Source organism: Monodelphis domestica, chromosome 6 (assembly GCF_027887165.1).
Source record: "Monodelphis domestica isolate mMonDom1 chromosome 6, mMonDom1.pri, whole genome shotgun sequence".
Lineage (NCBI taxonomy): Eukaryota > Metazoa > Chordata > Mammalia > Didelphimorphia > Didelphidae > Monodelphis > Monodelphis domestica.
In genome coordinates, this window is record NC_077232.1 from 54,874,204 (window position 1) to 54,898,860 (window position 24,657).

At 36.8% G+C, this 24,657-nt stretch overlaps 1 protein-coding gene across 3 annotated transcripts in view; it reads right to left on the minus strand.

Moving 5' to 3' along the window:
• NELL1 (neural EGFL like 1) overlaps positions 1–24,657 on the minus strand; it is a 947,998-nt gene that overhangs the window by 54,750 nt on the left and 868,591 nt on the right. For 2 of the 3 annotated variants that reach the window (XM_007497168.2, XM_056802024.1), the window contains one exon: positions 498–638. The exons of the other annotated variant lie outside the window; for it this stretch is intronic. In XM_007497168.2, coding sequence (XP_007497230.1) covers positions 498–638 — 141 coding nt within the window. The remainder of the gene's footprint in view (positions 1–497; positions 639–24,657) is intronic. 3 annotated transcript variants of the gene reach the window in all.

Here is a 24,657-nt window from a genome sequence, read left to right on the forward strand (position 1 = left end):
TAACTCTAATAGACATATAGTACCAATTATCATTAGCCACTTTTCACCTGAGACTCTAAACTGGGAAGTAATTTGCCCTTGAACACCTAACCAATAAGAGTCTGAGGAAAAGCTTGAACTCAGGTTTCCTGACTCCATATCCAGGGATCCATAGTAAAATGTTTCCTATTATGTAAGTAAATTAAACTTAAGAAATCATGGGCTTATAGATTTAGAATTGTAAGGGATATCAGATATCATTTAGTCCAACCTGCTCATTTCACAGTAGAGGAAATTGAGTTTCAGGGAAGGTAAATGACTTGCCCACATTCACATAGCTGGAAAGCTTCAGAGATGGGATTTGAACCTCCATCCTCTGGCTCAGGCCAGTGCTTTATCTACTTTATTGCTCCATCTCTTTCATAGCTGATTATACTGCAACGTTTTCATTAAATATAGTAGCAGAATCTGATCTGATCTAGGTAAAGAGAAAAAATCCTTGGAGGAAAGGTGCTTACCAATACAGGATTCTCCGGAAAGTGAATAGGTTCCATTGTCATGGAAACCACTTCTGCACTCACAGTGGTACCACCCTGGCAGGTTAACACAGCGGGAATGGTTGTGGCACTCAATGATTCCCTCTGTACATTCATCAATATCTGCCTCAGAGAAAAAAAAAAAACAACCCAGCAAGGGAATTAATTTCCTTTGACACTTAACGTTTCAGCTAATGCTTAAAAAAATTTCTCACATCAGATTATCAATGAAAATGACTTAAGTTGAAAGATATATAAGTACTGTAGGTTCCCATTTACACAAAATCTGGATAAATGGAAGAACAATGTTTTTCATAACTCTGTTCAAAGATAATTAATGTTCATATGGCTCAATTCAATTTTTTTCTCCAAAAAGCCTTTCTTTTGAGAACCCTGCTGCTTTCATACCTCCCAGAAGTGTTTTCTCACTCATGTAATTTAATTGTATTTGTACTCCATTATCTTTATAATCTAACCTGTGAGGTTTTTCAATTTGTTTTTAGTTTGCTTTGGTTTATTTTTTTCTCAGAGTTAGTAATGAAATGTAGATAGGGACTAGTTTTAGAAGCCAGGAATATCTGGGTTCAATCCCTGCTTCTTGACACATTTTTACGCTATGCTCCTGGATGAGGCACTTACCCTAGAAGAACTCCAGGGACACCCATAACCCATCTAACCCAATTGCCTCATTTTAGAGTTAGAGAAGCTAAGATTAAGATAGCATCTCCCAGAGAAGACTTTGATCTGCATTGGTTACTCATAGAGGTTTCCTCAGTTAGGAATTTCATACCTGAATGATTTCACAGATATGGCCATTATAATTGTAAAAATGTGTATTTGTTTTATTTCTCCCACTGGATCTTAACCAACTTAATGAATGGATTGGGTTTTATTCATCTTGTTTCCTTGAGCACAATGTTCTATATTTAATAGGCATACAAGCAGTGAATGAGCTAATGACAATAATAATGAGAATCTATAAGGCTTTTAAGTGATTTATGAGTCAAAAGAAAATCTACTTATATTTGAGGCATTTTTAATAATAGAATATTTGTGGGATTTCATTGGTATAGAAGGCCCCTTTTTTGATATAGATCAACAACTCATATGTAACTTCTAGTCACAGAGAGCTACCTGAACCAATCAGAATTTAAGTATCTTGTATAAAGTCACACAATTAATTTGTACCCAGATAAGCTTTGGTCTTCTTGATGCCAAGGATAGCCCTATGATTTAGGTGCTGTTATTATCCTCATTTTCTAGATAAAAAAACTAAGATAGACAAATGTTAGCAAACAGGAGGTGGCCAAGATTGGATTTGAACTAAGATCTTGATTCCAAAGCCAGCACTCTATCCATTTCTCTAAATAATTATAGACTAGAAAATTAATATGGAATCATGGGAAAAATCCATGAATCAATTTATCCAGAGTTGAATATTTAGAAAACTTTATTCATTAAACATTTTGAAAGAGTGAGAGCATAATACAGATGAGTTTCCAGTAGTTTCCATTTGATGTGCATGTATATTTTTATATATAAACAATTATATTTCATTTTATGCAATTAAAATATTATATGCATGCATATTTATGTCTTATTAGAGGTCAAGATATCAAAAGAGATCATTCTCCTTCCTCTAAATTGATCTATGTTCAAATTCTCTCAAAACGCAAGATCTATTCTTGAATATCTCTAAAGAGGAAACTCTCAGAGCTTCATTTAATAAAGTATGATGAAGACTCAATTATCCCTTTGTAATCTAAAGAGTTAAAAATCAAAATGGAGACAACTAGAAGCATCAAGTGGCAAGAACACCTAACTCAAACTGTCAAGCTTACATTTTTAATCTATTTCAGCCACTAATTATGTCCATTTGAGCATCATTTATTTTTTTAAATGTCCTTTTCCTAATTCTAATAATTTCTTTATCCTATTTATTCCTAAATAATTGATTTGCACTAAATTATTGTTGAGGTTCCTTCTAGTTCAGTGACTCTATTCTCTGTTCTAGGAATGGTTTAAGCACCCTTGAGGCTCGAACATTCTATGCTCTGTTTTAACATTTCATGTTCCAAGACCCCTTTAGGCTTTGACAGTCTATGTTGGAATGTAAGAAATATTAGATAGAGGTTGTCTGGGAGCAAGAATGGGTACCTCCCCTCCACACAATTGTAATTCCCTTTTATATCTATTTCTAAATGGGTCAGGCAATAGAAGGGATAATTAAATTCTTATGTGAAATAAGGAAACAACAGAATTGAGCTGACTATGACAGAAAGGAGACAGAAACAGACTCAATTTTTTTCCCCCCATATTCACATATTCACTGAGAAAAATAGAGGGACAAAGATGAGCACCTTTGTCACTATATAACTGTATGAATGAGAAAAGCAATTTATCCTTCCCCTCTCTATATTTGGCATTCTGAAGAGGAGCTTTTAAATTTCCTGAACATCCCACTTAGCATCTAGGATGACCTTGGCTGATTCCTCCTTGGCACCTGGCTGTTGATTGACTCTGTGGACTCATGCTTTATTTGTGAGTACAATAATTAAAAGTTGGCAAATTAATTTTATGGGTAAGCTTGTTGTGATTAAGAAGGTGCTATATTTTTCATGATATTAATTAAAAAGAGATAGCTACTTCTGTTAGCCCTGTTGACCTGAGAAAGCAACAAGCAACATCAAAACAAAGGAAATATCAACAGCTTCCAGCAGTACTCAAGGATCACTTCAAAATGATAACCAAAGACCTTTTCTTCACCTAAGATAGGTTGTTTTTGTCCTTTTTGGATTCATCCCACGCACTCAGCTGTTTTATAAGAAAGGCAAGGAGAGGAAGGCACAGTGGAAAGAGCAATTATTAGACCTGGTTCAAATCCTGCCTACCTATGTGATTCTGGACAAGTCATCTTCCCTGAGTCTCAGTTTCTTCATCTTTAAAATGAGGGGATTACCTTAGATGGCCTCTGAGACCCCTTCTAAGTCTACAACTATCATTCTGTAACTGACTATACCTTATCTAGCTGCCTCTGTGTTAGTATGTTATGGAGTGGAGATTTCTAAATGAGGATTATCCTCATAATTACACTGACCTTACCTAAGGTTAGTTAAAAAAGGACCTCGAATATAGAAAGTTAGAATATTGAACATAAGATCCTAGAGTAGTTAAGGCCTTAAGAACACAGAATATTTGACCTGGAAAGAAAACAGACCAAATAACATTAGAGCTACAATTCTTTGAGATGTAGTCTGAGCTGTGGCACAGGGGGAGGAAGTAATTTGGCCAAATTCCCAGTGTGTGGTCAAACTAGAATGAAAACTTAAGTCTTTTCACTGCTCATTCTGCTCTAGCTCACTCTTCCTGGCAATAAATTCTAAAGTTTTCTTTAAGAAAAGAGTTGTCTCTTCTTTTTCTTCAGTTATATTGTCATTTAAACTTCTTTTTAAATAATGCAAGGGAACAACCTTAAACCTAGAAACAGAAACCTGAGTTTGCACTCTCTTTAAGTCGAACAATTAGTCTCAGAGGGTAGATAACATCAGGGTTTATTTCAATCTTTATTTATTATTTGTCTCCCAAAGCACACTCAATGGTTATTGCTTTAAACATTGCTTCCCCCATCATTCCTTCTTTCCCTTAGAGTTTTTAAAGAAGTCAATTTCCACATCAAAATGGCACACTAATTGTAGCTGTTGTCAAGAGACCATTTCAACCTACTACTCATGCTCTTCCATTCATTAAAGCAAATGGAATTTTTAATTGTGATTTTTTTTCACATGTCCTGTCTGATGGAACAAACTTAATCTTGTCTTTGAAAGTATGTGATTGCTTCTATAAGCCAGTTGGATGGGGGACTTATCTCAAAGTTTCTTTTTCTTTCTCAGAAACCTAGGCTTGCTTCCTCATTGTCTACACATAAAATTCCGAACCCCTAAACCCAGTTTTCATATTGGTGATTGAAACCATTTTTTTGCCACTTTCCATTCTGCATTTCTAAACTTTTCTTGTAACCCATTCCCCAGCCAGCTCAGATTTCTTGCAACCTATTCTTGCTGCCAACTTCCTTTAACAAGACTATTGTTTTTTGTTTTTTTCAATCACTCTGCCTTGAATCCTGCTCTACTTCCTCCTGGAATGCTCTTTTCCCACAATTTCTGCATGACAAAATCAGACTCTCCTTCATCCAGATCCCATGCCATTTTTTATTCAGTGAAACCATTATGGAAACAGCATTCTTGACTTGACTGTTGCACTTCTACAGTGAGATATTACTACAAAATGCTTTGGTACACTGAAGGACTCTCAGAAATTGTCTTTCCCCTAGTAAATTTTGTTATCTCCATATAAAACATTGGACAACAAGTATTCAAATTCCTGTGTCAAATCCCTATAATGTTATTTTTCTTTGAAATGTTCCAGCTAACCCTTCTACATCTTTACTTGTCTTTTAATTGGTGAGCAAACCCTCACTTGTTTTTTTGCCAACCAAAACTGGTGTGGAAGACCATTATATCTATCTATCTATCCATCTATCCATCTACCCATCTACCCATCTACATATATCTATATCTATCTACCCATCTATTTATCTATTCATCTATCTCTATCTATTCATATCTATTCTTCTATCTATCCATCTATCCATCTACCCATATATCTATCTATCTATCTATTCATCTATCTATCTACCCATCTACCTATCTATTCATCTATCTCTATCTATCTATCTATATCTTCATTGAGCTCAGTCAGACTCAGGTATGGCACTTTCTAATGTGTCAATACTTGAATAATTCCCTGAGAATGCTAACTTATCAATGGCATTGACCTTTGCTTTTTGCTATTTACACAATACCCTACCCCCAACCACCTCACTGCCTTGAACATCTTAGGTTACAATGGTCAATTCAGTGTTGAATTGAATTAGATCTAGAGATTTACTTCTTTTACTTGATCTCCTTCCACACTACATTTTACCTGTCTTTAAACTTTCAGAAACTCAATAGTCTTTCCAAAATATTCTTCAAGCTGAATCTTTTTTCAGAAAACCTGATAGAAGTCAATGGAGATGAATCAGAACTAGCTGACATGCTTTTTTTCTAAATAGCTACTATTGTTTGGTAGTAAACATCAAGCTTTCACTCAAAGATGTTTTTAACAGACAAGTCAAGTGGCTTAACGTGTAGGAGGAAAAATGAGAAATTTATACTATCGACTTATTCAAAGAACATGGGAACTAGAAAGGAAATTCATGACCATCCATTCCAAATTCTGTACTTAACTAAGAAATAATACTAAAGAGGAGAAACTGAATGTTCTAAGTCACAGAGATAACAGAACTCATTTAATCCAGTGTGTTCCCTCCTCCCACATTATAATTTTCACTGAAACTGTTTCTCTTACATCAGTATATCAAGGACATGTGCTTTTGTGGGTGTGGGAAGCCCATTTACATCACAGATTATAACAAGACTATAATTCACTTACTTGATACTATTAGACTTTTAAAATAATATATTATAATTATATTAATTATAACACTATTTACTGGCTCTAATTTTAGTTACTTGAGGTTCCCTATATAGGTTAAGGGGTATGCCTAGAGTTATATAGCTAATAAGTGTAAGAGGCAAGATTTGAACTGGTATCAATCTCACTCCAGTTTCACAGCACATTGTCCTCTATATGCTGCACTGCTTGGTAATCATAGCAATTTATGTTCATTTTAAAAATTAGTTGAATTGAAACCCAATGGCATTGAAAAGTATTAGTCACATTTTAGTGGCTCTGTCTCTGGATAAATCATACCATGTCAGAAGAGAAAAATGATATCCCAAATAAACCAAGTCAGCTTATTGAGTGTCTCAATGTAGGGCAGAGAGCTAGTTTCTGTGGAATAGGAGGAAGAGGAGGAAAATAATTTAGGCAATTATAAGACACTTAAGCAGATCTGATTAATTTTTATCTATTTTTACAAGCTAAGGTTTAGATAATATATCACTGTTGGCAGATTTAGTACAATATAAATAGATTCAATCTGCAATTATATGAACACAATAATGCCTTCTTGATTCTTGAAACTGGTAAAAAACTCATGAAAGATGTTTATATGGATTTTGTAACAATTGCATTATAATAGCATCAGAACTGTCATAGTTTAGTCTGAGTTATAAGGCCATGAGAGCCTTTTTGGGTTCTTCAAACACAGGCTTTTGCATTCCAAGAAGTCAGCTTAGAAGGAGATAATGTTGTGTTTACATTAAGGAAAGCCTTTCTCTTTTTTTTTAAATATTTTGTTCAATGCCAAGAATGCATAAGATGTAAAAAAAAAAAAGCCAGGTATGTTAAAAAGGCTAATGAGGACCCTGGAGCCTTGCCCACACTCAGGCAAAATCCTGATCAGGTTCCACAAAGCTATCTTCTAATCAGCCACCTGCCTGTGAATCCATTAAGTATCTTAATCTTCTTCCTATATGACATTCTGCTTCTGTTATATATTTTGAATATTTATTTTGTAATGACAGAAAATTTGAATAAGGAAAGCACAGTAATAATTAAGTAGATCTGGGAAGGCCTTTCCTAGAAGATGACACATTAACTCAGTTTTAAAACTCAGTTTTTTTAAAGCAAGCTTCATTTACAAAAGCCAATAGGCAATGGATTCCTGGCACAGAGAATATTCTGTGAAAAGATGGAAAAATGGGAGATGTAATTCTGAGTTCACAGAATAACCAGCAGATCAGTTTGACTGGAGTGCAGAATTCTATCTGAAGGGGGGTAATGTTCAGTGAACCTGGAAAGATAACTAAAACCCAACTTAAAGACTTATAAATGTCAATCCAAGAATTTTGTGTTTTACAGTCTGGACAATTGGGATCCAAAGACATTTTTAGAGCAGAATAGTAACATAGTCAACCCTCAGCATGAAGTACTCAAAGACACTGATCAGGATCTCTGTAGTGAAGATGTTTTCTTATTTATTGCTTGAATTATGATTTTAGGAAATTCCTTTTAAAAATGTTCTGGAATCCATGTACAGTTTCTATGGTGCCTAGTTAAATTTCATGACTCCTTTCCTCGTGTTTGGCCACATAAGTTCTGGTGCATTTGTTAAATAGTCAGTTTTATTACATGTGGTAATGTCAGACCTCATAATCTTTACTCTGTTGGCTTTGAGGAAAGCATCATCTCATTCAAAATAAAAGCTCTGTGTAATGCCATTTCCAGAGTTACTGAGGGATAGGAGATAGCCTTTGTTTCACCTTATTCCATTATTTAATTTTAATTGGTCCAGAGTTGTTCATGGATTTAAGAAGCCACTCTCATGGCAGATTTGAAGCAACTACATATTTTTTTGTTCCTTTTGTAAAAGGAATGGGCATGAACTAGTTTTGAATTAGGTACTAAAGAATTCTGAACCTGTCTTTTGTGGACAGGTCTCCACTTTTTCTTGAAGCATCCCTCTTTACTACATTATTCACTGAAGAGAGATATTTGTGAAGACATGAAAAATAGGATAATTTACTTCCAAATAAAAGAAAGATCTCATAACACAGTGAAAAATAGAGAAACTAAGTATATCAATCCTTTAAACTGCTCCTTATATTTCTGTCATTGTGGGAGAACATTCAGAGAAAACGTCCTTTGATGTTAGGTAATAGCAGGTGATCCCAGGTCTTAATGAGACAGAAAACTTTACAGAAACAAAAGCTCTTGCTCATCAAATTCAGAGTATTAAGTTCACATTTTTAAAAGAACCGGAAAAAAAGTGATTTCCTTCTTTTTTAGCAAGTAGTAAGAAATAAGAAGAAAATCAAACATTGTCTTAAAGAGATAGAACCGTGTTGATCTCAAACTGTCAAATGGCATTTGTTTGGTGTGCCTGGATGACGCCAGAGGTACAGCTAGGATCTATTTTGTAAAAGCTAGCTGAGGATGATGCTTCTGATAGATCAGTCTGATAGATTCATCAAGCATACAAAAAAAGTGAATGAAGGAACTGATATTAGAATGGGCTGCTACCATGAAGATCTGAGCCAAGACAAATGAATGACTTGAAACAAAAAGGTAGGATGACCTCCTCCGTAAATGAACTCCTACAGAGATGACATGAGCCATCAGGACCAACTTCTATGTTTTATAGATAATAAAACAGAGTCCAAACATCAGATAATAAGTATTAGAGGTAGGATTTGAACCCAAGAGTTCAGAAATGCCCTCAGAAATATATAATGATTAAGAATCTTAATCTTAAACCTAAATAAGAATTCAGTGACATCTGATCTAATTCTTTTTTCTTTAAATTTTAGTCAATTTAGAACATTATTCCTTGGTTACAAGAAACATATTTCTTTCCCTCCCCTGCCTTCCCCCCCCCCATCCTAACCAGTAGCAGATGTGCAATTACACTGGATTTTACATGTGTCCTTGATCAGAGCCTATTTCCATATTGTTGATATTTACACTAGGATGTTCATTTACAGTCTACATACCCAACCATAATTCCTCGACCCATATAATCAAGCAGTTGTTTTTCTTTGGTGGTTTTACTCCCACAGTTTTTCCTCTGGATTTGGATAGTATTCTCTCTCATAAATCCCTCCAAGTTGTTCAGGATCACTGCATTGCCACTAATGGAGAAAACCATTACATTTGATTGTACCACAGTGTATACGTCTCTGTGTACAATGTTCTCCTGGTTCTGCTCCTTTCGCTCTGCATCACTTCCTGGAGGTTGTTCCAGTTCACTTGGAATTCCTCCAGTTCATTATTCCTTTGAGCACAATAGTATTCCATCACCAACATATACCACAATTTGTTCAGCCATTCCCCAATTGATGGGCATCCCCTCATTTTCCAATTTTTGGCCACCACAAAGAATGCAACTATAAATATTTTTGTACAAGTCTTTTTCCTTATTATCTCTTTGGGGTACAAACCCAGCAGTGCTATGGCTGGATCAAAGGGCAGACAATCTTTTAGCGCCCTTTGGTCATACTTCCAAATTGCCCTCCAGAATGGTTGGATCAATTCACAACCCCACCAGCAATGAATTAATGTCCCCACTTTGCCACATCCCCTCCAGCATTCATTACTTTCCTTTGCTGTCATGTTAGCCAATCAGCTAAGTGATACCTGTGAAGATTGGATTTGGCTCTCCCCTGATTGTAACAATGAAGATACTTAGCTCTTCCTTTCTTTATTGGGAAGATTGAATTGTAATTCCCCTATTTTAAGATTTTAATCCCCAAATGTGTTAACTCAGTATTTGAAGTAGATCTACTCATTTTCACTACAAAAAGGTGCAATATAACTACTAATGGTGCAAACTAAATACTAAAGGTGTGAACAAACTACAAAAGGTGTGATCTAACCAAAAAAGTGTGAACACCCATTTCATTTATTGAGTGGGTAGTCCTGGAGAGGAGCATCTGTTGTGATTGGTAGATGTGAAATTTAGGGGAGGTGACACAAAAGAAAAAGATCTTTAAATAGAGGGCCACAGAGGCCAGAGAGAGATTAAAGAACTCTGACTTGGAGGTGGACTGCAGGATCAGTCTATCAAGCTTGGAGTGAAGAAGAGTCACTCTAAGGAGAGATTGGAAGACAGACACTAAGACATGGCTGTGGAAGTCGACCCTGGAGGAGCTCCTGCAAGAGACCTCAGACTGCTTTTCCCTTTAGATGTTCACTATTTTGATTTTAAAGGATGATTTAGTTTCCCTGCCTTTCTGGAGGTATGAACATTTCAGAAAGGCCCATCATCTTGAAACTCTTTTCCCTAATTAGGGCCTTAGAATTTCTACCTAGCTCAGAGGAAGCCAGTGTTTTCTCTCTTTATCTGATTGCTTAATATCTTCCCTCTATTGTAAGTAAACTGCCAATAATTCCATATACATGATTAATATTTTGGGATTTAGAAATTAAATCCCTGATGACCACCAATTAAATAATATTCAATCCAACCATATAATAAATGTAACATGCCTCCGATTTGTTTTAATTGGCATCTCTCGGATTATAAGAGATTTAGAACATTTTTTCATGTGATTATTAATAATTTTGATTTCTTTAACTGAAAATTGCCTATTCATGTCCCTTGCCCATTTATCAGTTAGAGAATGGCTTGAGTTTTTGTACAATTGATTTAGCTCTTTATAAATTTGAGTAGTCATTTGTCAGAGGTTTTTGTTATAAAGATTGATTCCCAATTTGTTTCTTCCCTTCTAATTTTGGATGCATTGGTGTTGTTTCTACAAAAACTTTTTAATATGATATAATCAAAATTATTTATTTTACATTTTGTGTTTTTATAACTCTTGCTTGGTTTTAAAATCTTTCCTTTCCCAAAGATCTAACATGTATACTATTCTGTGTTCACCTAATTTACTTATACTTTCCTTTTTATTCAAGTCATTCACTCATTCTGAATTTATCTTGGTGTAGTGTATGAGATGTTGATCCAAACCTAATCTATTCCATACTGTCTTCCAATTTTCCCAACAGTTTTTTATCAAATAGTGGATTTTGGTTCCAAAAACTGGGGTCTTTGGACTTATCATAAACAGTTTGCTGAGGTCACTTACCTCAAGTCTATTCCACTGACTGAATGATTTCTTCTTACCAGCTTGTAATATTTTCCCCTTGGTCTGGTAGTTCTTGAATTTGGCTATAACATTCCTGAGTGTTGTCAGTTGGGGATTAAGTACAGGAGGTGATCTGTGGATTCTATCAATCTCTACTTTTCCTTCTTGTTCTACAATGTTGGGACAGTTTTCTTTGATAATTTTCTGTAGGATGATGTCCAGGTTTTTTCTTTTGTCATGGTCTTCTGGTAGAGCAATGATTCTTAAGTTATCTCTCCTGGAATGATTTTCTAAATCTTTTGTTTTGTTGTGTGAATGAGATTTTTCATATTTTCCTCAATTTTTTCATTCTTTTGATTTTGTTTTATAGTTCCCTGCTACCTTGGGAAGTCTCTTTCTTCTAATTATTGTATTCTGCTTTTTAAAGACTGAATTTCATCCCTGGCTTTTTGGTCATCCTCCTTCTGGTCTGATTTTCTTTGGATGTCATCTTTCATTTTCTTTGCCTCATCTTTCATCTCCTTTGCTTCATTTTCAAGCTGATTAATTTTGGCTTTCAAGACACCATTTTCTTGTTTTAGTTCAAGCACTTCTGTTTCCAGATGACTTATCTTGCTTTTAAGTTCCTTTCCCAGTTGTCTTCAGTCTCTCTTAATTGTGCTTTGAATTGTATTTTGACTTCTTCCAAAGCCTATGTCCAATTTGCGGTAGTTTCTGTGTTTTTGCTTGGTGTTCCTTGATCTTCCTTTGTTACATTTGGTTTTTGTTCATTGCCTGTATCAAAGCTGTTGATTGTAATTTCTATTTTCTTTTTCTGTTGTTTGCTCATATTTCCCCTTTCTTTTCTCCCTGTAGTTGCCTGTAGTCTTGCTCCTCTCATTATGTGTTGGATCTGTGGGTTTGGGCTTTTCTGTCAACCTTCACTCTTGGAGCTTAGCAAGGCTCTCAGAGCAGTCTTGGGAGGGGGGTGTTGGAGCCTGAGCTTCCCTGCCCTCTTAAGTCTTGATAAGATTGAGCCCAGCAGGAGTTGAACTTGCAGAGAAGAATGTGCTCTGAGGCCAAAACCTCTAGAAAGGGGGGGAGGGAGGAAATATGGAGTGTCTCAGCTTCTATTGGGCTCCTTTCTTTGAGGTTTTCTTCCAGCTGCCTCCTCACAGTCTGTGATCAGGGCCCTGAGCCTGACTCAGTTTTGCCCTCAAGGTACTCTCTCTAGACTAACACCCTTGCCTGCCCAGAGATTCTAGACACTGCTGGAGGCTCAGTACTGTAGGTGGGGAGGGGTCCTGGGATCTTCCTTCTTCCTTCCTCTTAATCCTGAGTATTCTTGAATTCAGGGTTTTTTGGGGGTGTAACTTTTAAGTTGAGTCCAGCAGGAGTATCCCTTAGCTCTGTCCTGCTGTTAGATTTGGTTTTCAATTCCCTAGAAGCATTTGTTTTTTAATTGGTGAGGAAGGGTTTTTAGGGCTCTGAACTTTCACTGCCTCTATGGAGTCATCTTGACCATGCCTCCCTGGTCCAATTCTTAACTGAAGCATAAATTCCATAAACAAGATTGTATGCAAGTGAAATTTCCCATCAGCTCTTCACAATGGTTTAATCTCTGACCAACTCCATCTTGACAACAGACATGGCACCCCACTCCTCTCCATTGACTCAGAGAGGTGAGATTTTGGTCTTATCTTGCCAGTGTGCACTCTATCCTCTATCCAAATTCCTACCTCTGGGTCACATCATTGCCGTCCCCACTTACACATTTTCCAATTCCCCTTTATAGGTTAACTTCCTCCATTACAATTTACATCCTTCTTGAGAGCAGGGACTGTCTGATTTGCTTATAGTTGCACCTTTAGTGTTTAATGCAATGCCAGACACATAAGTGCTTAATAAATCATGTACATATCTTTCTATATACCTACCCAGATTTCTATATAAATAATTCCAGAGATGGGCAACTCAATAACTTCCCTGATAGTCCAAGACAATAGACAATTGAAAGAGTGGGTTGCCTCAGGTATCATATAAACATTAGATGAAGAGATAATGGGTTTCAATTTATTTCACATTCTTTATTCCTTTCTAGGTATTCAAGTAGAATAACAAATTTATTTGATTATATGTGATGAAAATGGAGGGTCTACGCATGAATAATCTTTTTTTTTTCATTTTTGTCTTTGTATTCCTGGTTTGTAGAATAATTTCATGCATATGATAGGTACCTATTTTTTAATATTGCATTAAAATGAAGAATGACCAAATGCTGCAGGTTTCAATGGCATACATCTGTATACCTATTCTTTCATGATTGTTGGTTACCATACAGTTGAAATGTTCAGTATATATTAAGGTTGTCCTTGGTTATGGCTTCAATTTCCTAATTTTAAAAATTGGGGGGGACCTGGTGACCCACAAGTTATATTCTTGTTCTAAATATATTATCTTAATCTCTGATTATATATGGAAGAATAGTACAATAATACCTCTTTACTGAATCAGGTTAAGCTTCCTGAGGAAAGTAGGGTTTAGAACAATATGACAACATTCTCAGCATAATATCTCCACATGCTCATCCTCTTCCTTATGCTCATGCCAATCTGAAAGGGTTTTCTTGGACCAGTGTTGAATTGGGGTAATGCTTATGAAGATGTCTATTTCCTTCTTTGCCAGAAGCAAGGAAACTCAGGAACACTATGATTTGCCAAATGGCATCCCCACCTTCCACCCACATACCCTCATTCAGACTACTTGCATGAATTGCTTTTGTGCATTAGCCATGGAAACCAGTGTAACTGTAGAAGTTTTAAAAATCAGACATGGTGACTTTAAAGAAGTTGGTTCTTACAGGCAAATTAAAAGATCTCCATGGTGTTTTTCTATGACAAAAATGTGTGGCATATACATTTTGGGATGGAATACCAGATGATGAAGATAAGGTTGATGAGAGGAACAGATTTGGTAACAAAGATGGTAGTGGATGATGGGAATAACTATGACAATGGTCATGTACCTCAAGAGGTAGTAGGAAATAGACAGAATCAATGACCACCATAGGGATTTAAACTGAAGGTTTGATTCCATTTGGTGAAGTTTTACCAAGTTCTTCCCCCAATTCTCAATCCACGTCCACACACTAATACACTATTTTACATGCCTCACTCTTTTATCTCTTCTCATTTTGTTATTTTAAGAAACTTCTCTGTCCTCACTATCTCAACTCTCCATCCATTCCTTTCCTAGATTTTACCAAAGACTAAAAGTATTTCATTAGCCTGAAAGTGTCTGGTAACTGCAGATGCTTTTTATAGCTCATCTGATTTCCATAGGAAAGCTCAGCTCTTAAAACAAAACAAAATAAAACAAAACAACAAAAAAACCCCACTATCAATAAATCTATGATCTCAACTATCAAACCTGTCAATAGCACCTACTGGCAAACCATCTATTTCTTTTTATTTTTAAAATGTATCCTTAAAAATAATAAAAAAAATACATTGGTTTCCAAGCAAAGACTTCTGAGACTGAGTACTGTCCATCAGGGCTGGCATTCAGTAAAACCAGTTTCACTTCTTTGTCTCTAAGTAGAAAGCTCTTACTGTTACTCTTACTATTAAAAGCATTCATATTTACAAACCAGTAACCAGTTTTATCACCAAGTAAGTAGATAAGGTGGATAACTTCTCATTGATAAAACATAATTCATGCTGACTGATTAAAATAGAGCATGTCCTTTTCAATGTGCTCTTAAGAAAATCTTACTTTCCTACTATGAAGACTCTGCCTACTCATCAATGTTCTGTGTTTCAGCATTGGCATGGGTACTTTCCTGATAAATGGTCTTCTCTAATAGAACATTATTTGAACCTTGAGTATGCTTTATTCTAATGATCAAGTATTATTTTCTAATTCATGAGTTGCTGTATCAGTATCTTCACCCTTTTCTCCTCCCCCTGATTCATCACCTTGTGGAGATTCATTTTGGCAATGAGCCACTCTGTAATTAGTTAGATTGGTCTTAGACAAAAACTACATAGTCTGATACCAGATCTTTATTCTACTATGCCAATAAAGTTTGATGGGAGGCACCAGAGCTTGAGTTCCAGTGGCATAACTTTCAAGAGCTCAAGGGCATGGAAATTGTCTTAAGGGACCTCAGAGGTCATATAGCTTGTTTCTCCTGAAAAAATTCCTTCTAGTTATTAGCCTTAGAAAGTCCTCACTTAGCTTTTGCCTTAAGATAACAGATCAGAGAAGAAGCCTTTGCCTCCTAAGGCTGCCCATTTCACATCTGGGTACATTTAATTTTAAAGAGATCATGGCTTATACCAAGCCTAAATAAGCCTCTTCCTACTTTTGTCCTCTGAGATAAACTTAACTAGTTCTTCATGCACATGGCATCCCTTAGAAAATTTGGAAGTTTTTATGTCCACCTTCTTAAGTTTTAAATTTTTTTTTCCTTTGTATCTGCAGTATCTGACACATAGCAGACACTTAATAAATGTTTATTGATTGACTGAGTCTGTATGGCAAACATGTCCAATTCAGGAAATTTATTTTATGTGTCTTCCTAATGTTCTTAGTCTCCCCAAATTTCTTCCTTTGGTTGAGCTTTAGCTTCTCATTCTTATTCCTGAAATGCAGTACCTGAGCTGCAAACTCTGCTCCAGATGTTCTTCATACCATGAGATGTCTAAGAGTAATAACCATGTTTCATGCTTCACAAAACCGTGGTTTTGTGAAAATTGGAACTAAAAACTTCATAGGATAAGAAGGGAATTTCAGAGCACTAGGAGCAGAGTTATCCAGAGCAATAATATTAAGATTAAAAGAACTTTGGCCTCATTTCTTTGATCAAAAAAATGGTGTCAGATGGTCCTAATGACTGAACATCTTGGCACTCTTATGTTTTCAAAGCACCAATTTTGCATACTGATTTCTCTTTCATTTTTTCAATAATACAGCAACAATAATGGCAACAGCATCACAACACCTTTGTATTTAGGGATGGTTGGAGGAAATGCCTTATCACCACCACAGCCAAAGCCATTCAAAATGGCAAAGGGATCTTTTTACATTTTTTTTACATTTCAAGCATCATTAAAAACATGCACACAGTCATACACACAAAACCTCCATTTTGACTTGTTGATGCACATGAGCCTCTTTTAACATATTTTACAAAAGTTTCCCTGGTCCATCAGAAAGAGAGAATGAGCAGTTGGTGCTTTTTCCTCATGACTCAAGCATTATTTCCTGTGCATTAATTTCTCCTGTGGTGTTAAATATAATCTTTTGACAAAAATAGAGCTGCAGGGTACAGAATTACAAAATGGAACAAAACATAACAGCAGGACTGGGCTGACTGGTGTTGGTGAACACGTCTTCTGTAAAAGCATCATCTGGGGCCAGCCTGTGCTCACAGATGCCAGATGATGGTATGCAGGCTTGCTGGATGTGAGACAATTTGTGAGTCCATTCAAGTCAAGGCTGGCTTCATTCAGCTGGACAAAGGTAACCCAGTGTGATAGTGCAACCCAAGTGGATCATTTCAGCTCAAGAGTTCTGAGCTGTATGAGTAAGGCTAAATCCAGTAAGGTGTCTGGAACCAACACGGTGAGATCCTGGGTTGTGGGGCCACCAGGATGCCCCAAAAGGGGAGAAGAGAGCAAGTTAGGTGCTTCTAACCTGAGCAGGTGTCTCTTCCCAAATAAAAAAAAAGCATAGATAAGGGAACAAAAATATAGTTTCCTATTTACTAAATGCTAAAGTTACCAGGGCCTTTTTGTCAATTATTTTTGAGGATGGATTCAGTATTTATGTGCCACTTTCAGCAGCCCCATCAAAGAAATGGTGCTGACAAATGTTATTTCTTTTTTTAAATGAAAATGAATTAATAGTGTCCTTCAATACTTCAAAGAATTGTAGCTTCATCACTTTTATTTCATCTTATACTACAGACTGAGAGAAATGTTGTGGCTGAACTATTTATTATCCTTCAGGGAATATATTGAGAAACTTATCTTAGGTGAAGTTGGGGATCCTTGGACAGCAACCATCCAAGTCATCACAATCAGGGGTCATGCTTAAAGCCTTGGGGTAGAGCCTGCTGGAGTTGGCATCATCTAAAAATGTAACAATGATAATAATAGTAACAATAACAACAATAATAATAAGGATACTGGGGAAATTTAGTGAAAGGATATGCTATGGATATTACTTTTATACTAATGAAAAAAAATATCCATTTGTACTTTTAGGCCCTCAATTCATACTTTCTCATTTAGCTATTTTCTAACGATTGGTCTTTTCTGCCCAGACTGTGGTTATGCTCTGATTTTTGGTCTGTTTGCCCAGATGTCTCTTCCCATTCAAGTATATCCTCCATTGGGTCATCAAAGTGATTTTCTCAGATATGCAAAGGCATTAATTATAACATAGAGGTCCTGGAAGCGACCTAAGGAGCTGCCTTCCTCAACTATCTTATTATTATATTATAGAAGAGGAAAATGAGGCTTATACAAATTAATTGAATGCCCCAGGTCACATGTAGTAAATGAACAAGGCATGATTTGAACCCAGGTGCTGGGACTCTAATGTGTTCTTTTCATCATACCCAGATACCTGGCATTAATGACAATTAGTTTAAAATATTATCCCTGAAATATTTTTTAAAATAATTAATTAATTTAGAATATTTTCCCATGATTCATATTTTTCCTTCCCCTCTTTCTCCCCCCTCCTGCAGTTGATTAGCAATTCCACGTGGTTATACAAGTATCCCCTGGGCTATACAAATATACAAGTATGTTCAAAACTTTTTTTCCATGTCATTCATTTTTGCAATTGAGTGATCTTTTAATGCTAAAACCAAATCATATCCCTATCGAACCACATGATTGATGATATGTTTTTCTTCTGCATTTCTTCTCCCATAGTTCTTTCTCTGGATATAGATATATTCTTTCTCATAAGTTCCTCTGGATTGTCCTGGATCATTGCATTACTGCTGGTAGCAAAGTCAGTTACGTTTGATCATCCCACAGTGTATCAATCTCTGTGTACAATGTTCTCCTGGTTCTACTCCTTTCTCTCTGCATTAATTCCTAGAGATCATTCCAGTTCACATGGAATTCCTCCAGTTAATCATTTCTTTCAGCATAATAGTATTCCATCACCATCAGATACCACAATTTGTTCAGCTATTCCCCAATTGAGGGACACCTCCTTTTCTAATTTTTTGCCACTATAAAAAGCACAGCTATAAATATTTTTGTTCAATTCTCTTCCCTTATCTCTTTGGGGTACAAACCTAGCAGTGTTATAGTTGGATCAAAGGACAGTCTTTTAAAGCCCTTTGGGCATAGCCTTCCAGAATGGTTGGGCTAATTCACAATTCCACCAGCAATGCATTAGTGTCCCAATTTTGCCACATCCCCTCCAACATTTATCACTTTCCTTTGCTGTCAAATTGGTCAGTCTGCTAATTTACCTCCTCTTTACTCCCTGCAGTTGTCTTTGCTCTTGCTCCTCTCATTTTTTTTTTTGGTATTGGGCTTTTCTGTCAGTCTTCCCTCTTGGAGTTTTGTCAGCAAATCTCTCAGTGCAGTCTGTAGGAGGGGTATTGGAACTTGAGCTTCCCTGCCCTCAGAAGACTTTTGATGGGATTAAGTCCATCTGGGTTGGGCTGGATGTGCCCTGAGGTCAAAATCTCCTGGAAGGGGGGAGCAATATGGAGGGTCTCCACTGCTGCAACTAGGCTGCTTGCTCTGCTCTCCTTCTCTAACTCCTTCCCCACCACCTGTGTTCAATGCTCTGAGTCTGGCACAGCTTTGCCCACAAGGTACTCCCTCTAGACCAGTGCCTTTGCCTACCCAGAGGCTCAAGCTGCTGCTGGAAGCTTATTGCTCTAGGTGGGGGAGGGGTCCTGGGACCTTCTTTCTCCCTACCCCTTAAGCTGGAGTGTTCTCGAATTCTGGCTTTTGGGGGACGTACCTTTTAAATTGAGTCCAGTAGGAGGGTTCCTTGGCTCTGGTTTGTTGTTAGGTTTGATTTTCAGTCCCCTAGGAACATTTAGTTTGCAATTGGTCAGGAAGGGTTTTCAGAGGTCTGAATGTTTGCTGCCTCTACATTGCTTCCATGAACTATTTTAAAGTATGATGGTTAGAAAAGTACTTTTTGAAAGAAAGTGTTTTATCATTCGCTAAATTTTGAAGAGTTTCTGCATCTAATTTATATGAAGTAGGTGGTTTTCTGCTCTCTTTGTGGTAACTATTCTTATTAAGGGCTTTATATTTAACCTAAAAGAAACCTGCATTTAAAATTCTGAAAGGAGAAAATTAAACAGTAATGAAGCACCTACTATGTGTCTGATACTGTACTAACTGACTGCTTTACAAATATTATTTGACTTCATATCCTCTCAACAAGCCTGGAAGGTATGTACAGTTTTGAGGACATTGAGGCATAGAGATTAATTGATTTGTCCAGAGTCACATATAATCAAATTGACTTAATCAGAATTTAAGCCTAAATCGCCTTGACTTAAGGCTCAGTCCTTTATCCACTGTGCTACCAGCAGCCACTTGAAAAATTAAAACAAAATACTATTGCATAAATCCTCTCTTCAATATAGTTTAAGTTAAAGGGTTAATGGGGAAATGTGCCAAATCTTAGTTGAAGAAATTCCATTATACCTTTCAAGAGTGTGTGTAGAGCTTCATTGGAATTCCTGTTTTAGGCACCGATGTAGTTATTTATGGTGTTTATCAAATGCAGCTGCTGTTTCCTTGCCTCCCCAAGCATTTACAAATATGATTTTTAAAATGCATCCATTATGGCATATGCTCCATAATTGAAAACAAGATGTGGTCACTCATGCGCTTATGAACATTTCCGATTCTAGTAAAGATTTCTTGCCACAGTCTGAGAGGACTGTGGAGGTTTTGAAATTTAACACCAATATAAAAGGAACTTATTATTATCATTAGATTCCAAAGGATTCTGAATGAGATTTTAAAATTACTTGAGTTCCTTATTGTGCCATATGTGTATTCATCATTACTCCTCAAAGATGAAACTGAGATTAAAAATATCATCTAAGGGATAATTCTCAGCAGTTTGATCTCTGTGACCACCCTTATCTTTGCAGCATTTTGTGTTATCCATGCCCACTCTTGCCAACCCTTCTGAGCGATATGCCTATCATGCACAAAAATGATCATTGAAATTAAATTGAATTAATGTTACAGTTGCTATAACAATCAAATTAAAACCAGATGATACTCTTTAAATGAAGAGAGATGTCTTATTCTTTTGAACAAGCAAGTTTGTGAATCAATGGATGAAAGATTAAGAATTAGAATGAGTATTTCATAGATAAATAAGCATTGTCAGCAACACAAAATGCATAACAAACATGGTTTTGATAATCGAGAATGTTTCCAGACATAGTTACAGTATTAATTTAATTTGTTTGAGTATATTAAGATATGAGGGATAGAGTAATGAATGAGAAAGAGAAGAAGTCTTAATGCCAGGAAATCCTGGATTCAAATCCCACATTTGAAAACACAGTTAGTCCTGGTGGTGGTGACTGAGGATGGAGATGATAACAGACACTGTGTAGCATTTTTCACATAAGAAAAGCTCTTTGGAAAACTCTTATCTCTTTGGAACCTCACAAAATTGGCAACTTTGTAAATAACTCCAATAGAGAGAGAGTCTCAGGGAGTACAGAATTCTCCATCCTAAGAGCCCTGGAGTAAGAGTCTACTGAAGTCATGATCATTTTTCACTTCTGGGTACAAGAAATCAAACTGCCAGGAAGTGCTACAATACTTGGGTGCAATGAAACTTGATTCATGTTTTTAAGGTGCTCTGAGATCTTTAGACAGTGATGGTTATTAAAGAGAACAGAGTTCCTAGGTTATGGATGCCAGAGCCTTTGAGGACCTTTAAGGAGAAATCATAAAAATATCAATGACTCTGCTACAAAAATGATTAAGGCCAGGTGATGGTTGGCTCCTTAGGATCCATGAGAGCCTGTGGGTAGATCCAGATTTCTATTGCAATGTGCCAGCAGCTGCACTGTGATTCTGCCATTGTCGACTGTCATTATCACAATGCTACAGGGTTTTAAATACATCAGATGAAATTATAAATCCATCCAGAGGGAAGACTAATTGGCAGTGCTTTTAGGATAACAACATAGCCTATACTCTTAAAGAATACATTATTTATTAATAGAGAACAGATAATAGGCCAAGGAATACATATGATGGAATGGTCTTGTTCTGGAGTCAAGGAGTCTGGATTCAAATTATGTTGGTGATTTCTATGTGACCTAGGGCTTTATCTCCTTGGGCCTTAGTTTCTTCATCTAACTAATAAAGGAATTTGACTTCCTGGTCTAGTTCTATGATCCCATGATGACCTTTTTATTATACAGTCCACCATGCTGTTATGATGTTCTTATCACTTTAGAGCAGGGGTTGACAAACTACAATGACAGGCCAAATGCCATTTTTGTACTGTCTAGGTCGTTATGCCTATTTTTGCATAGCCTGCAAGCTAAGAATGACTTTTACATTTGTAAATACTTAAACCTTAATTTCCAAATGTTAAAACCATTCTCAGCTCAGTGTAAAAAAAACAAAAACAAAAACAAACAACCAACAAACAAACAAAAAAAAAAAAACAGCTGGATTTGGCCCTCAGGCCACAATTTGCCAATTCTTGCTTTAAAGGATGTCTCATCCCATTAATATATCTCAGTGAAAAATCCCTAGCAAATAAGTGAGTTGAAACCAGACAGATTTTAGGATTATTTGATTTAGAGCTGGTAGGGACCTTATAGAGCTTTTCTGTGGAAATCAGCAGATATCCTCTCCAGTAGATTTCTAAATCATCAGATCCTCCTTCTTCTCTTAGCAAAGCTGTTTGGGTTAATAATAGAGGACTATGGCTGGGCAGGGTAGTACAATAGAATGGTGTTGGACCTGGTTATCTTTGGTTTCATTCATTCTTATCAATCTTACCATTATCACTTATTATCAGTTTGACCTTGAGCAAATCACTTAACTTTTGGGGTGCTCATTTTCCTCGCTTGTAAAATGGTTTTGGGAGGTAGACAGTGTTGGAAGGAAGTCTCTAGGGTCCCTTCTAAATTTCAGTCTATAATATTAGTGTTCCCTTGTCTCCCTGTCTTTGAGAGACCCTTTAACCTCAGCTATAACACCATATTATGTCTGTTGAAATTCCATGCCTTTGAATCAGTTTCCCTTCATGGGTTTTTCACCCTCCACATTTGTCCCAAATGGAGTCTTTGCTGGAGCTCTTATGACACTATATAAAACCCATGTTTCTCCAGTATGGACAGATCTGTTCCAGAGATCCCTGCAACATTGTTTGATCACCCAGTCTGTCTACAGCCTGCAGTATCTCTCATGGGTCTCTCATGTACTTTGTGCCTCATTGCAAATTGTTCAGGTTTTCTTTTTTGCATCTCCCCTTAAATCCCACACCCAAAAGGCTGGGAAAAAAGTATTCACATCTTCATAAGTTTAAATTGGATGAAGCCCAAGCTCATGGGACTAAAACAATCTTCATATGTCACAGTAGAGACCTAAGTGCCTTGAGAATTCAAGGGAGGGGTGTGGAAAGAGCATGAGTGGGTTTCTTAAAAAGCCAGACTTCCCAAAGGCCCTTGGAGCTAAATTCTGGTGAGTCTCCTACTTTATTAAGAGAGCGATTAGAAAGGCATGCTGAGAGTTGATTCAATTATGCTTTTAAAATGGAGTCATAGAGAACATACAACTCTGCTTTAAAAAAATAAAATAAAGTAAAATTCCCAAATGAGAGAAATAACAGAGCAAAATCACTGGGGGTAATCTAAGCTTTGAAAAGAAAAGGCTTTAAATGTTTACTAATCTCTGGGGTGTTTTGCAAATGAGATAAAGACATATTTTTGAGAAGTCAGTAGAAGTTAACTAAGAAAGTCCCTGATAAAACTCAAAATAAGAGCAAAAGAAGAGAGTCTCGACCAGACTTTGAATTAGCATGTCAAGGCTTGCTTGGTTTCATCATTTTGCCCCTGCCACACTAGTAATTGGCATAAGTCCTTAAGCCACCTTCCACTTGTCTTCAGGCTACTTCTATAGGAGAATAAGAATATTAAGCTCTTTGTTTGTTTGTTTTTTATTGTTTGGACCAAACCTATGATTTCTTCACTTTGAAGAAAATTTTCTCAATCATAAGAACATATGAGTGGTTTACAGTATAGAGCACCAGGCCTGCAGTCGGGAAGACTCCTCTTCCTAAGGCCAAATGTAACCTCAGACACTTAGTTGCTGTGTGACCCTGGGCCAATCACTTAACCCTGCTTGCCTCAGTTTCCTTGACTGTCAAATGAGCTGGAGAAGGAACTGGAAAACTGCTCCAGTTTCTTTACCAAGAAAACCCTAATTAGGGTCACAAAGAGGCAGACATAACTTGCTGGAGGTCTGGGAGGGAGAGAGAGAGAGAGAGAGAGAGAGAGAGAGAGAGAGAGAGAGAGAGAGAGAGAGAGAGAGAGAGAGAGAGAGAGAGAGAGAGAGAGAATATCAGAGCTAGGATTTGAACCAAGGTTTTTCTCACTCTGAGGTCAGCTCACAGACACACAGGGTGATAGCACTGTGCCATATTGATTACTGGATAGGAAACTGTCCCAGAATCCAACAGGACCTTGGTTCAGACCCAGACTCTGACACATACTGACTGTGACCCAGTGGGAGTGGGGGTGGGAAAGGCTCTTAAGTAATTCCCTGACACCCTAGACAAATTATAAATTGCAGAGAAGTACCAATCTGCATTGGCAGAAAGACTTGCTATACCTGGAACTTTCCAAGGACCAGCGCAATCATAGATCCAGGTCATATCCCTTCTTTTTCTCAGTCTTTCTCTGTTTTTCTTTCTTTGTCTCTCTATCCATCTCTCCTCATTACAAGACAATCATTCAAAATATGTACCAGAGGCAGAAGAATGGCATATTGGATAGAGGTTAAGTAATTTACTAGAATGATATCATTATCCCATTTGATCCTTACTTATAGCAGCAACCCTGTGAAATAGGTTCTATATTCTCATTTGAAGCTACAACAGAAGTGAGTGAGAAAGTTTAGATATTGGGGGCTTAGGCATTTTGTCCGAGGTGCCCAGCTCATGATGGTAAGAGACAAGATTCAAATCAAAGTCCTCTTGACTCCCAAGTCCAGTAGACATTCTTCCACCACACTTGCCTACAGGTCATCCATTACAGAGTCTCATTATGCTCCTCAGGGCTCTGTTTGTCTGGGCTTAATTTGGAGCCTGTGTTCTGACTATGGCTTTATTAAATACATTTCAGAAATTCATATATTATTAGAGCCTGAAGAGACTTTATAGAGATCATTTATTCTAACATCTTTATTTTATAGATGAGGAAACTAAGCCTCAAACTGAGTTCTTAGACTAGCATTCTTCTTACTATCCTTTGCTTCCTTATCACATCTGTGATTCTGAACTCATCTCTAGAAATTCAG